Source organism: Liolophura sinensis, chromosome 4 (assembly GCF_032854445.1).
Source record: "Liolophura sinensis isolate JHLJ2023 chromosome 4, CUHK_Ljap_v2, whole genome shotgun sequence".
Lineage (NCBI taxonomy): Eukaryota > Metazoa > Mollusca > Polyplacophora > Chitonida > Chitonidae > Liolophura > Liolophura sinensis.
Window position 1 is genome coordinate 2738645 of NC_088298.1, and position 16674 is coordinate 2755318.

Sequence of the window (16674 nt, forward strand, 5' to 3'; positions counted from 1 at the left end):
ATTCGACAATAATTTGATTTCTATTACTGAAACACGGCTAGGTCCTAATATATCAAATGATGTTGTAAAGACTGAAGATTACCTTGTAGAAAGAAATGATAGAAACAGGCTCGGTGGTGGTATAGAAAGTTATTTTAAATCTGGTCTTGCTGTTACTCGTCGTAAAGACCTCGAAACAGAACAGGAAATGTTATGGATTTCAATTATTAGTGAAAACAAAATTTGTTTGTTATTTGCTGCGTGATATGAACCCCCTACCCCCACCCCCACCCTCACCCACCCCCCTCCCACCAACTACCCAGGTCATCCAAGAGATTTCGCGAAATTTTCTGCTAAGCTTTGAAATTTTCACTTGGTGTAGTTACTTCAGGAGCAATAATCATAATGAGGGATTTTAAAGAAAAAGAAAGCTAAAATATGAAGCAAGGTTCGTCATAAAGACGACTGAGAACGATGCGTAAAAATACTTTCATTTATTTTTTCAGATTTTTTAAGAGTGTTGAAAGGCATACAAATATTTGAAAACTATGGTGGGTTTTATGAGCCATACTGACGGTATCTAGGAACTATGACGTCACATCACCTCTATGGTGGGTTTTATGAGCCATACTGACGGTATCTAGGAACTATGACGTCACCTTTTTTCCTGTTGTTCACCAGCAGGAAGGGACGTTTGGGACATTATTTCAGTAATCTTTACTCTTGGGTGAAAAGAGATATTCTAACATTCAGTGTCGTGATCTGAGTTGAAAACATTTCCTGTGACGTCAAAGTTAGTAACTTCTGATAGTATGGTTCATAAAGCCTACCTTAGAATTCAAATGTTTGAGCACATACAAAAGAGATGTCTGGGATTACAAAGCAGCTAACCCGGAACAGCTGAATAATGTATAAAGAGTACATGAGTTTGATCTAATTCTAGACACTTGCGATTGTACTGACAACAAAGTCTACGCATGGACCGAATTATTTACTTTTTTTTGCTCAGTCCAGTGTTAAACGTTGTTTAGGAAATGAATCTTGCGATTATCGACTTGGAACGCCCTTTACGGACTACGAATGGTACACGAATATCGGAAATGACGCTTATATTTCCCAAATAAAACAGTTATAATAAGGCCAAGGGATAAACCTTGGGTGACTTATGACGTCCGACGTAAATTTCTAATTAGGGACACATGGTTCAAAAAGATGGATCATAACAACTTCCATTTCTTCTTTCGCAATGCGATTAGGAGATACATCAAATCTATAAAACTGAAATTGTCCGACTCCAATGTAAACACAACGACGTATTGGAAGTTAATGAAATCTGTCCTCGAGTCTAAAGCAAAATCCAAAATACCCCCGTTCTTAGTTAATAACAAAGTCATATCTGACGACAAGGGTAAAGCTAATGAATTCTGAACATTTTTCTCATTTACATCTGCATGGTTTAAGACCTACCTGATATGCCACAATTTTGATATGTTACTGACTCTGCTATAAGTTTAGTTAAAACAAGTGAACCTGAAATTTTATGGCTGTTAAACTGCCCGAATGTTAAAAAAGCATGTGGTGTTGACATGGTATCGAACTTTATGTTAAAACATTTTTTCATTATCAACAGGCAAGTTTCTGTCTACATGGAAACTATCTCGTCTTGTCCTGTGTTTAAAAAGGTGAACAAAATGATGTCTCGAATCAAACCCATCTATCTTTACTTTAATCTGTATCCAAACCGTTAGCAAAATTTGTTTCCAAAAGACATCTACCAACATTGCAAGGATAATATCTTACATATTCCTTAAAAAATCTGGCTTGAAAGAAAACGAATTTACTGTTTACCAGCTCACTGGAATTATCCCTAATATATACCACGCGTTGGACAGAGGTGAAGATGCGCGTCTTAAATTTTAGACGCCAGTAAAGCCTTTGATAAGGCATGGCACGCTGAACGTCTGAATAAACTTAAATACCCTCAAAAATAATCTGTTAAATTTAACAGAAAGTCTATTATCTGAGTGGTGCTAGAATGTATTCCATTACTACAGCAGATTATTATGTTAAATATAACCTAAACATTCAATTAATTCAACATGGCCATGCTATTAGACTAACAGGATATTACGTTGAATGTGACACAATATTGTGTTATACTAACAAAATGCATTCTAGCACCACTCGGACAACAGAATTTCTGTTAAATTTAAGATACATTTTTGGAGAGTAGGAAGTGAAGGTGATCTGATGAAATGGTTAGAACGTTATTTAAATAATAGGTCATTTGATGTACAATGTATGTGTAAACAGAGCTCAGTCTTATTCTGAATACACCTATCTATTCTGGGGTACCACAGGGTTTGGCCCTTGGTCCCCTATTGTTTCTTATTTTTGTAAATGATTATTTATTGATTGATTGATTTATTTATTTATTTGATCAGTGTTTTACGCCGTACTCAAGAACATATCACTTATACGGCGGTGTCCACATTTATGATGGAAGGTATTTGTAAATGATATAAACAATTATATAGAATGTAAAATAAATATATGTGCTAACCATACGTTTCTTTTTGAAGTTATTATTATTCTTTCTGAACTTAAAATAACAAATCCAGAAAAACTGTGTTTTTACTTGTTTCACTTAAAAAGAATCCAATTCGTCCTAATTTGAATAGGGTTGAAGTGAAGAGCGTTTAGTTCCATAAACTCTTCAGTGCAACACTGTGGGAAAATGGAACAAACATGTTCTAGACATCAAGATCTGCAAAAGTAACAAAAAAATCACCAAAATGACCAGAACTAAAAAAAACCTCTGAGCAGAAAATGCTTGATTAATTTATATTTCAGGACGAAAAATTGAACATTCTTCATACTTTTTAAATAACTCTATGTTTATTTTGCATTGGAGAATGAGGATGTGAGTGAGCGCTTTTATCCCAGATCAGTCCTGTAAACTATTGTCGATCTCCTAACGACACAGCTTATCACTGTCTAATAGAGTGTCACAAGCCTGTAGACATAGCAAAACTCATGTGTCCAGGTGTTCACCAGTCTTTACCATTTGATTTACCCAGTTCTAAACACCTATATAGAATGATTCTATTTGGATCTGACGATATGGTACTCTCAGACAATATTAATTTTTTAAACCGTCGTAATTACCCCCCTGGCCACCGACAGATTCAGTCCTTATTAAAAGCAATGTTCACAACTGGTATGACATTACACATAATATGCTAGTATACGTGTACGTACACGTACATATACTTATATGATAAATATTCTCATTTATTCCAACCTATAGTTTAATAATTTAACATTTAATCGATGACAATATCCAGTTTAGCATCTGTATAGCTTAAAGCCTCCATTTAATTTATTTTATTTTATAACCAGATACTTTGTAAATGTATGCATTTGTACATAATTGTGAACTAGCAGATGTTATTTTCCACATGATTTTAAATGTAGATCCTTTTTTGAGGAAATCCCCTCGTGGCCACTGGCTGTGGTAACCCTCTATAAATAAATGAAGCATTAAATTAAATTAAATTAAAGACAAACAAAGGCGTTGTCTGAGGCATAACTGATCATGACTACATCAGTAAAGGCAGCTAAAGGCGTTCCACTACTCACTTCGCAAGGGGAATAGAGTCAATAAAGGCAGCTAAAGGCGTTCCACGACTCACTCCACAAGGCCATCCAAACCATTGATGTTCTCCATACCAACAGCACTATTGAAGACAAAGGCGTACCGCGACACGTTATAAATATCCGTCAAGTGGGTCATCATGTTTGGACACACAGAATCATTGAGGAATCAACCAACAAGAGCAAACTGTCCGTCAATTGTAACGTGAAGTATTATACATGTACGAAGCAGAACTTTCAAATCGGCTCTGTCTCAAGTGATTATAACGTTGGTATGGCCGTGGCCGTAAAGTAGAAGGTAGATAATTCCTTATACAAGATCACAGTGTCTAGTGTTAATTGTAAGCTCGATAGGCTGATGGGTATAATTTGCACAGTCCAAACCATGGGAGCAAGAAGAGATAAATACGCCCTTCGAATATAACTGTGAAACGCAGGACCGCATCGAGGATGTGTTCCAATAAATCCTTTTAAACTTGTCTCTCAAGAATACACATTTGACCAATCGTAAAAGACCCTCTTTCAAACAGATCCACCTGATATTCCACAAATCGGTTTCATAATATAAATTCAAAACTTTTTGTGACATCATGGCGTCATAATTCCTTTCCCACAGAATGGAATGATAAATTACATCGCTACGGGAATAGCTGCTGGAGTTCATCCAGTCTTGTTCCAAACCAACGGCGTCCTTGGTGGAATGGATAAAGTGCTGCGAAGTCCAAAATCTAGCATTCATGAACTACATCTCGTCATACTGATCCGACAGACACCCGACCCGGTTTTTCGTTCTCAAACTAGAACAGTTGCACTGGCATAAAAGCATTCCCTTCACCATGCCCAGATTTTGTGTGAAGCCAGCCTTCCCGGAACTCTTTTTGCCAAGGCAGAGTTTTTGAGCTTCCCGTGACGTCAACAATGGTGACCGTGGATCATCCAATCGTATACTCTCTACGGACGGAGGTCGTTTATAGCCGTTCGCGTTCATCTGAACCGAATCGTCGTCTGTGGAAAACAAAGACTTTTTTGCTCAAATATTGGACAAGATCACTCAACAGCTATTTTCTGCTGTGTGCTGAGAATAATGTATAATCAATGGAAGTCAGCAAGATTACAAGCCAAATTAAATTCCCATTAAATACATTTATATACAAATAGAATACCATTTAACACATAACCATATAGCTAAGTTTTTCATATAAGAATCTAGGCCTCGAAACAGACATTCATATACAAGCCATCAACCATCATATCTGTTATAGGAATCAGTAACGGAAACTTTGTGAAAATAAGCACGCTCTTATCTGTTCTGGTAGTTTTTCGAAAGCCTTAACATGAATAGAATGGAAGTAAGTATAGGTGCTGAAAACTATTTAGAGACAAAATCCTCACCGAAAATGAAAGTCTTTGTTCTCTGTCCAATACCGGGGGAGCCATGGGCAGGGGACACAACTTTAACATTATTCCGGTTCTGGTCGATCAGCGCAGGCGCAAAGGGTGATTCTTGTTCTTCTTGCACGGATTCGTCAATGTCTTCGAAAATAAACTGACGTTTTTGCTGACCAAAAGAAAACATACTAAAATGTAAGGGTATCAGACATTAACATTTCTTAGGACCCCGACAATTTTGAGTAGGTTACAAGTTTAAAACAGCTTGTTTTCCGGTATATATATCATGTCATATCACTTGGTGGTCGTAGGGGTAAACTCACCGATAGCTGTAGACTGTTTATACTGTTATTTCGTGGTGGTCCCCTTCTGGTGGCAGGCCCTCGACCGCCGGGATAAATCTGTCCAGGAAAAAACTTTGGAGTTATGTCCCTTGGGGTGAGGTGTGCCGCCGGAAGTGGGGTCGGAGGTCGCTGACAGGCTGGGGTTCTCAGGCCGGATCTGGTGAACAGGTAGGATGAGGTGGACTGACTGGAGGAACGAGACAGCTGACTTGGGGAGTCTGATAATCAGATATAAAAGTACATCTGTACTGACAGAGAAATATGCATACAATAGCAAGCTAGAAAAAAAGAGCATCGTGGAGTCGCACAACATGCTCACTCAGCCAAGTTCCACTTGCCAATCGTGTCGCAGCCAATGAATATGGTAAATACATAGATCCAACTACAAGAACCGCTTATCTTTGTACACATGTGACCAGCTTAAAACGGATCACATGTAACGCTAAAGATTTATTGACGCATGCTCGGATTGGTTGATTTATTGTTCGTATTGCAGTGAAGAATATTTCATTTAGGTCAGTTTTATAGCTGGAGGAAACTCAGCCTCTTGCAAGAAACCACCTGCTTTTTGCAAGTAACTGACGAATTTTGCAACGTGTGATTCACAGATTTCGACCCTCAAAGAGAGCACTTTGTGCACGCTCTCATGGTGGGAGGCGCGCCATAATGGTGGGAGGCACGTCATAATGGTGAGAGGTATGTCATAATGGTGGGAGGCACGTCATAATGGTGGGAGGTACGCCATAATGGTGAAAGGCACACCATAATGGTGGGAGGTGTGTCATAATGGTGGGAGGCACGTCATAATGGTGGGAGGCACGTCATATTGGTGGAAGGCACGCCATAATGGTGGGAGGTATGTCATAATGGTGGGAGGCACGTCATAATGGTGGGAGGCACGTCATAATGGTGAGAGGCACGCCATAATAATGAGAGGCACGTCATAATGGTGAAAGGCACGCAATGATGATGGGAGGCACGTCATAATGGTGAAAGGTACACCATAATGGTGGGAGGCACGCCATAGTGGTGGGAGGTATGTCATAATGGTGGGAGGCACGCCATATTTGTGGAAGGCACGCCATAATGGTGGAGGTATGTCATAATGGTGGGAGGCACGCCACAATGGTGGAAGGCACGCCATAATGGTGGAAGGCATGCCATAATGGTCGAAGCGTCATAGTGATGGGAGGCACACCATAATGGTGGAAGGCAACCTATTCTCAACAAACTCCGTGTAATACTACACCATCGATCTCATCATTCATCTTATTCAGTGGGGTGTCTCCATTTCACACAATGTTCATTCTATATCTGAAAGAAAGCACATGCATGGAAAAGCAAACGATTTGTGACGTCAGGATTGCCTCGTCAGCATATACGCCATTTGCATTTTTCGAACAACCACACTGCTCTTTCCTGTCTCCACGGTAATATACCCGTTCAGTGTGGTGTCGGTCCGATGAACTGTTGAGGAGAAAATCGAATGACAAATGCATATGTACACACATACACCGCGACAAAAGTTTGGAGAAAATGACTCCAAAACTCAGAGTTACAGGCTACAACCGAGCTAATTCACCTCAGAAAACTGAGACATATGACCAGATCAGCTGAGTCATGAAACCCATCCGGTTACATTGTGACTCACCTGGTTAGTCGGAAAACTCACAGGAGTCTTACATGACTCACTTGCTTAGTCGGATAACCCAGAGGAATCTTTTATGACTCCGCTGATCTGGTCATATGACTCAGTTTTGTGAGCTGAATGAGCTCAGTTGTATTTTTGAGTCAGTTGATCCAAACTTTTCTCTCAGCGTACATGACATACACATATGGACTTACATGCTGATATTTCTTTACTTGTAGATATACTAACCTGGTTCATTCCAGATGAAGGTCCTACTGACCGTGTCGCCAGACTCGAAACTGTCATTGCGCGGTGTGAACATTTCCATTGGCAGTAACAACAACAACTCACACACATCTCACTTCGCTTCAGAGGGAAGTTAACTAATGGTGATGGAAAAGCAAGTTATCCGAATTCATGGTTCGTGGCGTACTGCAAACACAGAGAAATTACGAGCCAAAAGAAGGTGAATCCATAGTTGGTAAAAATTAATCCAATAAAGAGAAGCGATCCGATATTGTGTCTTCTTTTATAGTCCCTCACCATCAAACTAATTCCGCAGCGCCAACCGTCAACCACTACTGCACTTCCTTTCCACTATGAAATTACTCCTGTTACCCACTTCTGTTATCTAAGAAAAAAAGGTTACAAAAGCTTTCTCAAATTTTACGTTCGGTCCTCTTTCATACGTATGTAGGCCTATATGTTTGTATAAATAAAACCTTCTCTTAACCGTCCAGTAGACCCCTAATAACTGTAATACACACGCCCGTTTACACTTGGAACGGTAGCTAAGGCCAAGAGGTTAATCGCTAATGGATGGGTTTAAGCAGCTCAAGAAAACAGGCCGTGCCGAGTGTAGCGAACCGCTCTCCACGAGCTTATACCTCTGCCGTTTCCGCAGACTAGCCACTCCCTAAGTGTTCTACTTCCGCGGGTAGAGTATAGTCAAATGTAAAGATTTCACAAGAAGGCATGTATTTTAAACCAACTCCAAACTAACTGATTCATTTACAAAATCTAATACATATGAGAACACTTTTTTGAACAGGTTTTGAATCACTACTTTCGTTCAGTGGAATATAGTTCTTTACCGCGCAGTGATACTTAATGATAATTTAGCTGGCAGGGGAAATTTCTTGCCAACCTTGATATTGAAGAATTGCCACTTGCAGAGTTGTTGTCTTGGATTAACCCTTGAAAGAGAGTCACCCAAGTGGCACCAGTGCTTACCTGTTCATTTCCGCTCTACTGCACGCGGTACTTAAATATTCTTTTGGGTTATAAACACAAATCCACGTGACGCTAAACTACCAACTATTACTTCATGTTGTATTTTTCATTTCGATATACCATATTTTTTGCATTTGTGAAAACTTTTCCAAGCGTTAAGCTGACATGTTCTAATAGGATTTTCTTTGTCAAGTCATTGACGTGCATTCTTCTGTGAACTGCGTATAGACCCTGTACATATATATATATGTGTGTGTGTATGTACCACGGTCCGCTGGACAGACTGTATATATGATAAGAAAAGTATTTTCATATAGCTGAATAAGGCATAGACCTTCCTGTATACAGTCTTAATATTTTATTACCAAAATGTCTTTACCAGATCAAATACTGTTAAACAAATACATATTTTATATTGGGTATCAGTTGAAACAGCATATATGTCATTTGTAGACTTCTTCACTAAAGGGTTTTAAAAGCGGGTGTCACATTTCGGTAATTGTCTACATAAATATATCATTTTTACTGCCTAGCTTTCACCATTCGTGGCGTGACAAAAACATATGTATGTGCTTATGTATGCTTGGGGTGTAACATCGTGCTTTATTATACTTTTTCAGGCATACAATGGCGAGGAATCATTAGGCGTGTGTACATGTATTGTGTCTCCTTGCGGCATTTCGGGTCCGTGTCTCCACTGAAGTGTCATGCCGAAGATATCAGAAATGACACCCCACGCTGTCACATCATACTTACACCGGGCCAAACAGTCATGTTTCCTTGCCCTAGCGTGTTAGTGCTGAGCGCCAGGCGAGGCAGCACCAATTACCATTTGTATAGTCTTTGGTATGACTCTACCCGGGTTTGTTCACGGGGTCTTTCGACTTCGAAGCGGACGCTCTAACCATTAGGCCACCGAAGCAATCTAACAAGAATATAAGTCGATGACACTCATCTGACAGTTTTACAGTTTGGCGACCTCTTGTTGTCCACCATAATGACGGACATGTCTGTACGTCACACGCGTTGGAAAGTCCGTCAGTAACTTGCCCAAGGTCGGTTGTTTACCCCTGAGGGCATTGTGGCTGTGTTCACTCATAAAACAGACTCCCGTCGTACATGTAAGAAAAATAGCGAGTATATGACGTTAAGCAATGAAATCAATATAATAAACACCTGAAATAAATATCAAATTTATTTGTCAATATTTCAACGCGGAATGATTACAATCATGTTAGTACGGGGTTATATTCGGACGAAAAAAGCGGATGGAGATACTTCACCAATATACAGACGAAAGAGGGGCTTCTGTGGCCAAGGTGGCTAGCACGCAAGCGCGCCAGAATGACCCAGGAGCCTCTCGCCAATGTGGTCACTGTGAGTTCAGGTCCCTCTCAAAACGTACGTTGGAAGGTCTCTCAGCAGTCTGCCGATAGTCGTGGATTTTCACAGGGCTCTGCTCTCTTTCCTCCCAATATAATGTTGGCCGACTTGAATAAACATAAAGTATTTTTCCCTGCTCGTAATTGACTCTGTTGTCAACTTTTTTGCGAAGAGTTATCTATTAACTTTGATGAAATGTTGTGAAAATGTTGACATTATATAGAACAATGGACAATCGGTTAGAATGTAAAACCCAAATATAATGTGATAGTTCATCGTTCCAAACTGCGCTAACTCGTCGTTGGGAAACGCCTAAGAGCCCACATTTGGCCATTGGTCCTCACAGAACTGTTCAGACCTGTTAAGCCTTAAGAGAAAATTCATAAATTAATAAGTGCTCACTCTATTGCTATTCTTACGGTTGCTAACCTGCGGGTTTACATGTACATGTGGGTGAATGAACGTGGCTGCTAACTAACTCACAGTCAGGATCTTTCACAATTGAACTTTAAAAAAGTGCCCGAGGGTGTTCTGTGGCCAACACTCCACCTCAATCGATCGCCTGTCACAGGTGTTGTCAAAATCAGGTAAAAGGTAATAATTACTTACACAGAAAGAGTGAAACCAGAGCATCGAAGACAGTGTGGTAGCTAGCAATTAAAAGGTCACACGTAACCGGTGAAATACGGCTACAGCATAGAGAGTAAAGAAAGAACAGTCCAGTGTGATAGTTGCCACATGGTCACACATATGTAACCAGTGAAATACGGCTACAGGATAGAGAGTAAAACCAGAGCTTCAACGACAGTGTGATAGCTGACAAATGATCACGTGTAACCGGTGAAACACGGCTAGAGCATAGAGAGTAAAACCAGACTGTGTGTTAGTTGGCGAATTATAGGTAAAAAGAAAAATGCAGTTACTTGCAATTTCACAAACACCACAGGTCTAGAGTTACTCGAAGTGCTGTGTTGCCATCACATTTAGGCTAATTAACAATAACATGAAAACAGTGCCTCGAGGGTGCTTATTCCGCCGGTCGAATCACGATTTATGCAAGAGCACAATATCGTAAGACTTATAGCATATAACACGTGGGCAGGTTTGTTGGCAATCTGCGGATGGTCCTGTATTCCCTATACCTTCATGTAGGCCTAATGCGGGCCGCTGTTGCATGTATAAGTGAAATATTCTTAGGAACGGTGTAAAATACTAATGAAACAAATAAATAATTAAATATCCGTATGGAAATTAGTATAAGCCTACAAAACAAGGAAACTGTTATAGCATAACTTAAGTCTACAACTGGGCACTGGAAGTTTGTTACGTTACGGGGCGATATGGCCGGAGACCGGGCACAATGCATCACTTTTCGCTTGAACCTCGATCCATAGGCCTACAGACGCCTATAAAGAGGTAGTGTTAAGATCGGTTGGCCGTGTTACCAGCTTACCTTCAACATGTATTTTAGAAAGCTAAGCTGGGAAGAATGAAATAGATCTCAGATCTAATAAATAGGCAACATATGGCAACATATTCTACATCTAAAGTGCATCTACTGAGGTAATTTATATATCCGCCCAGCTCGGGGGTTAACCCAAGATGTTGTTACTTACCCCAAGTGGGATAAAAAGTTGTATGTTTTGTACCAAGGGTGTATGCCTAGGTCAACCCAAAGACAACTGGCAACATTGATGAACGTTGACAAAAAGTATTTATTATTAAAGTGTGTTAATACTTTGTGGCTCCAAGCTTTTATAAACCTAGTATATAATTGAGGTTATAATTTCATTCAATTTTATCAATACCAGTGTCATCATTCAGCTTCGTCATTCAACATGACTAAATATGTTTTGTTATTTTGTTAGTTTTCTCAGATTGCAAAAATCTGGTAGTTTTGATGATGCAAATATCACGTTTCGAACTTACCAGAGAAATCTGCATTTCAGGGGAGGTAATTTAACACGGTTTTCACCATGTTACAAAGTTAACTCCCTTGTAAGCGGATGGATATACGGACTGTAATTTGTTTTATTCTTTTTTACACATAATAGTTCACTTCTTTATGTGTAAACATAAAATGTCGTCAACTGTAGGACAAAATATAGCAGAATAAGTCTAGCTTTAATGCGCTTTTTACCAGATTTGTTGAGGCCTATTTTGTGTAGAGGGCGCACCAACACACAACCGGTCTTTTCCGCTCATCGGCCATCATGGTAAAAACGTGGTTCACGTTCATTGGAATAAATTCTAAATTCAACCATCTTTATCCCAAGAATCCTGTACAGATGTCAGATTGAAAACATTAAAGACCCTAAGCCAGTATCCTTAAGTATTTACACGACGCCAGGGTATTCATATATTCTCGTTCGGATAGAAAATCGTATCAAGTAAAAACATGCAAGAAGGGCAACAACAACAGCACTGGCGTGTTTGAGGCTGTGAAAAACATATCCCGCTGGTTTTAACCTACTGGAAAGAGATCTAATTGTAATAATACCAAGAAAATCTTCATTTGCTCATGTCAGCAGTTTTTCTCACACTTTTTAGGGATAGTTGTTGTTTTTTTAAACAGTACACTTACAATAAGGTTTTCGTTTAGAAATAGAGAAAAAGGTCAGAGCTGGAAAGCAGGGGGCTGAATTGAAAGCAATTATGTCACAGTTACTATATGGTTAAATGGTCGGTTATTTAGGCGGCTACTGGGGCAGCATGAGGCAGTCTTCTGTAACAGGCTACTTGCCCTTTGTGGTCACTCTGCATTGTAATAATAAGCCGAGTTAGCATTTCAGGTAAAATGTAGGCTGTAATTCTTCAGACAGGTGCAAATGTCACTTATAACTTAAATGGTGTGAGAATAAGCAGAGTCTGCATATCAGGAATCCCGCAAGTTCACACAGATATGGAGGAGACAGGGTGGGCGCTCTGCAAACAAACACAGCTAAAGGGCGAGATTTTACAGTACTTGCTAGATTGATTACACTTCACCCTTGATTGGGTATGTTTACCCAATGGTTCTGTTGGCCACTGCCGTAAAATCATGTCTTTTAGCCAAGTTAGTTTGTGAGAGACCCTACCCTATGTTGTCTCAACCTTCATGAAATTGTAAGATCCCAAAAATGTTGACTTGTTGTTGTGTTTAGAGCCACCTTTCATCAATGTCTTGTATTTATCTTTGACAATTGTTGGATTATTCTGGAGCTTGAAACAGGTGCCCACAGATTTTGATGTGAATTGGCTGTGGCTCTTGCAAACTAACAGAGCTAAAAGGCGTGAGTTTACGGTAGCGGCAGAGTAGGTTCTGCACCATTGAGCCAACAGACCTCACTGTACAACATGTATATTTAATTTAGCAAATACAGAACAATCGCACAGTTTAGCCATGTTAATTTATGAAAAATTCCATTTTGTATTTTCCATATAAGCGTGATTTTAAATGATCATCACATCTTTATTGCCAAAGTTTCTTTTCAAAAACTTTAAAAGAAAAGAAATAATTCAGGAACGCAGGTGGTATGTCAATTGTTTTGACTAAAAACATGCTAGATTGGCTCCTTTGTGAGCCTAGGCTGCAAATTTCCATGCTATTCTCAGACTTCAGCTCTTAAAATATCACCCTTCCTCTACTCTGTCTGTCTGTCCATCTGCCTGACTCTGGTTTCTTTGCAATAATTCCTGCAAATAGTGTTGTTCTTTTGCAGAAGTTAGTGTGCAGGTTCCTTCTTTGTAGCCTTAGATCAAGTTAAAAGTACAGCCAGACGAGTTGTGCATACTTGGTCCAGCGTTTAAATTCTCTTTGAATTTTTTTGTTTCATTCTGACTTCAGACTCAAAAACGACGTAATAACGGCCGTAGTAAGAAAGGGCGAGGCCATGTGAAGCCTGTCCGCTGCACAAACTGTGCGAGATGTGTCCCTAAAGACAAGGCCATCAAGAAGTTTGTGATTCGTAACATTGTGGAAGCCGCAGCTGTCAGAGATATCACTGAGGCTAGCGTGTATGAAGGTGAATTCTCCGGCTTATTATTTAAATATAGGTGAAATGTCAGGATTTCAATCACTGATAAATGTGCTATTTCACATGTTAGATATCACATTTGTGATTACATTTTGATATTCCACGCGACCCAGGAGTCTCTCACCAATGCGGTCGCTGTGAGTTCAAGCCCAGCTCATGCTGGCGGCCGTACGTGAGAAGGTCTGCCAGCAACCTGCGGATGGTCGTGGGTTTCCCCCGGGCTCTGCCCAGTTTCCACCCACCATAATGCTGGCCGCCGTCGTATAAGTGAAATATTCTTGAGTACGGCGTAAAACACCAATCAAAAAAAAAAATTCCACGCGATGCTGTGACATAGAAAAAGTAACATTTTGTTTTATAACATTCTGTCGAAGTTCAGTTGGATGACAGCAAAAATACACGTGTAGTCAGCTTTTAATATTTGAACATTTGAAATATTCAGCCTTTACTTTGCAGTATCCTCTATTTATCCCCTCAAAAACTCATCAGATGAAAAAGCTGTAAATGCTTTGTTCTATGATTTGTACAATTTACCAACTTGCACAGTGTGAATGCAGCTTAGCAGATAGTGCAGTCATATTTTTGTTTGAAAAGTCAATTCAACAATTCTGGCCGTGTGAACACAGCTGTTCAGCAAGGAGGCAAAATTAGTGTTAAATTAAAGTGATAGATATGAAATCCACAGGACTTGAACAGTACCTTTAAGGGGTGAAAACAGAAAACAAAGTTTATTGCTAAAAACAAATTTTATTTCAATGGTCACTGACAACTGTTCCATGTTCAATTGTTAGGTACATCACTCTCTAATTACATCTTCAGATTCCCTTGATCTGATTAAATTATCGATAATACTCCACTTAAACAGAATTATTTTAGATTCTGATCCCTACATGGGAAGATCTGCCAGCAACAAGCGGATGGTTGTGGGTTTCCCTGGGCTCTGCCTGGTTTCTTCTCACCATAATGCTGGCTGCTGTTGCATAAGTGAAATATTCTTGAGTACGTGGCAACACATCTATCAAATAAACAAATGAATACAGCATTGAACTAAATCAGAGGATGAAAAATGAAATCTCTGAGCCTTAAATCTATTCTACTGCTTTAAGCATGTTCAACCACTTTTTAGTTTTGATGTTCTCCTTACCATATCAAAAACCATTTACGGACTGACGTTTTCAACTTTTTCTCACCCCGATATGGCTAAAATATTGCCTATACTGTGTTAAGCCATAATCATTCATTCATTTATTTCTTTTACCACTAAATACCTATGAATGCGGTAATAATTGATTTTGTTATATTTCTCTTGCTATAATTCTTCTTCTTGTTATATTTCAGTGTACGGACTGCCAAAGCTATATGCTAAGCTGCTGTACTGTGTGTCTTGTGCCATTCACTCCAAGGTAGTGAGGAACCGATCGCGCGAGGCCCGTAAAGATCGTACACCACCTCTCCGTTTTAGACCCATGAGGGTAAGTTCATAGGTCACAGAGGAAATTTGACTGCGTCATTTACAAATAATGTTTCTACAAACACTTAAGGCGTAAGAGGCTGGGCCTGAGGCCAATTCCATAAACTGGGGCTTATTTGTCAATGGCGGAAACAAAAACTGTTTGGCGGAAAACTCCAAAACTGTGGAAGAGTGGGTTATGCCCTGTGTGTTTAACAAAAATTATCTAAAGAATAGCATCCTGTCAGTTTTTACCCAGTCATAAAACTGAACACATCATGAAAATGAAAAGTGTAAACCACCTTTGAGCCATCAAATAAATAAACAAGTCGTTGTAGAAATTAATCTAGGTGATGAGTTTTAAAATTACAGTTGTTAAAACTTGGACGAAAAGAAAGAAAAGATCATCCAATGACCCTGTGCATTTTCTAAACTGTACTATGTATACTGTAATATCAACACAACATATCGTTGAAATACTGCCTCTGTGACTTAAAACCCCTTCCAGCGGCCTCCGTGGCTCAGTCGGATGGCGCGCTAGTGCAGCATAATGACCCACGAGCCTCTCACCAATGCGGTCGCTGTGAGTTCAAGTCCAGCTCATGCTGGCTTCCTCTCCGGCCCTAAGTGGGAAGGTCTTTCAGCAACCTGCAGATGGTCGTGGGTTTCCTGCGGGCTGTGCCCGGTTTCCTTCCACCGTAATCTGGCCGCCGTCGTATAAGTGAAATATTCTTGAGTACGGCGTAAAACACCAATTAAATAAATAAATAAAAACCCCATCCATTTATTCACTGTGTAAAACCCCAATCACTCACTCATTGTGTAAAGCACTAATCACTCATTCACAGGGTAAAACACTAATCACTCTTTTACTGTGTAAAAAAACACCAATCATTCATTCACTGTGTAAAAAAACACCAATCATTCATTCACTGTGTCAAAAAAAAAACACCAATCATTCATTCATTCATTCACTGTGTTAAAAAAAAAAAACACCGATCTTTCATTCACAGTGTGAAAAAACACCAGTCACTCATTCACTGTGAGAGAAACATCAATCATTCATTCACTGTGGAAAAAACATCAATCATTCATTGACTCTGGAACCCAATCAAATAAGCTTATTGCTTGGCCATTGAGATAGTGCTTTGTTTGATTTTGCAGCCTGGAGATGGTCCACCCAGAATGGCACCCAAGTCGTCGTAGGGGGCAAAAATAACCTTATTTCTCGTTTCTTGTAAAAGATAAATGTCGTACAAATACATCCTGTACTGAGAGAAATGGAATTCTAGTGTTTGGCTTCTTATATGTTAATGGTACACCTCTTCCTCATTACAACACCGTTGTTGGGGGGGACAGATCTGCTTAATACACAAGTCATGTAACGCTAAATATGAAAGTTTCAATTTGACTCAGTATTTGAGCATTCTATTATGCCATCATCATGATTATTTTGCCTTTGACTCCTGTTGATGGCTGAAATGTTGAGTCGAAATGAAGCTTTCGTTTTTCGGAGTTTACACTACTTGTGTATAAATTGAAACTTATCAGTGGATCTATTGGATATCTGCTTACAGTGTTGCAAGTGAAGAA

At 39.6% G+C, this 16674-nt stretch overlaps 2 protein-coding genes across 2 annotated transcripts; one reads left to right on the forward strand and one right to left on the reverse strand.

Annotated features, from left to right (window-relative positions):
- Positions 1-4298: 4298 nt before the first annotated feature.
- LOC135464548 (uncharacterized) lies at positions 4299-7425 on the reverse strand. The gene is made up of 4 exons (XM_064741972.1): positions 7249-7425; positions 5349-5587; positions 5029-5194; positions 4299-4641 (listed from the first exon to the last, which is right to left on the reverse strand). Exons 1-4 carry the CDS (start codon positions 7325-7327, stop codon positions 4379-4381), a joined length of 747 nt encoding a protein of 248 aa, XP_064598042.1. The 5' UTR covers positions 7328-7425; the 3' UTR covers positions 4299-4378.
- Positions 7426-11824: 4399 nt separating this feature from the next.
- On the forward strand, positions 11825-16367 carry LOC135464924 (small ribosomal subunit protein eS26-like). Its single transcript, XM_064742497.1, has 4 exons — positions 11825-11831; positions 13442-13619; positions 14970-15103; positions 16246-16367. Exons 1-4 carry the CDS (start codon positions 11829-11831, stop codon positions 16285-16287), a joined length of 357 nt encoding a protein of 118 aa, XP_064598567.1. The 5' UTR covers positions 11825-11828; the 3' UTR covers positions 16288-16367.
- The last annotated feature ends 307 nt before the right edge of the window (positions 16368-16674 follow it).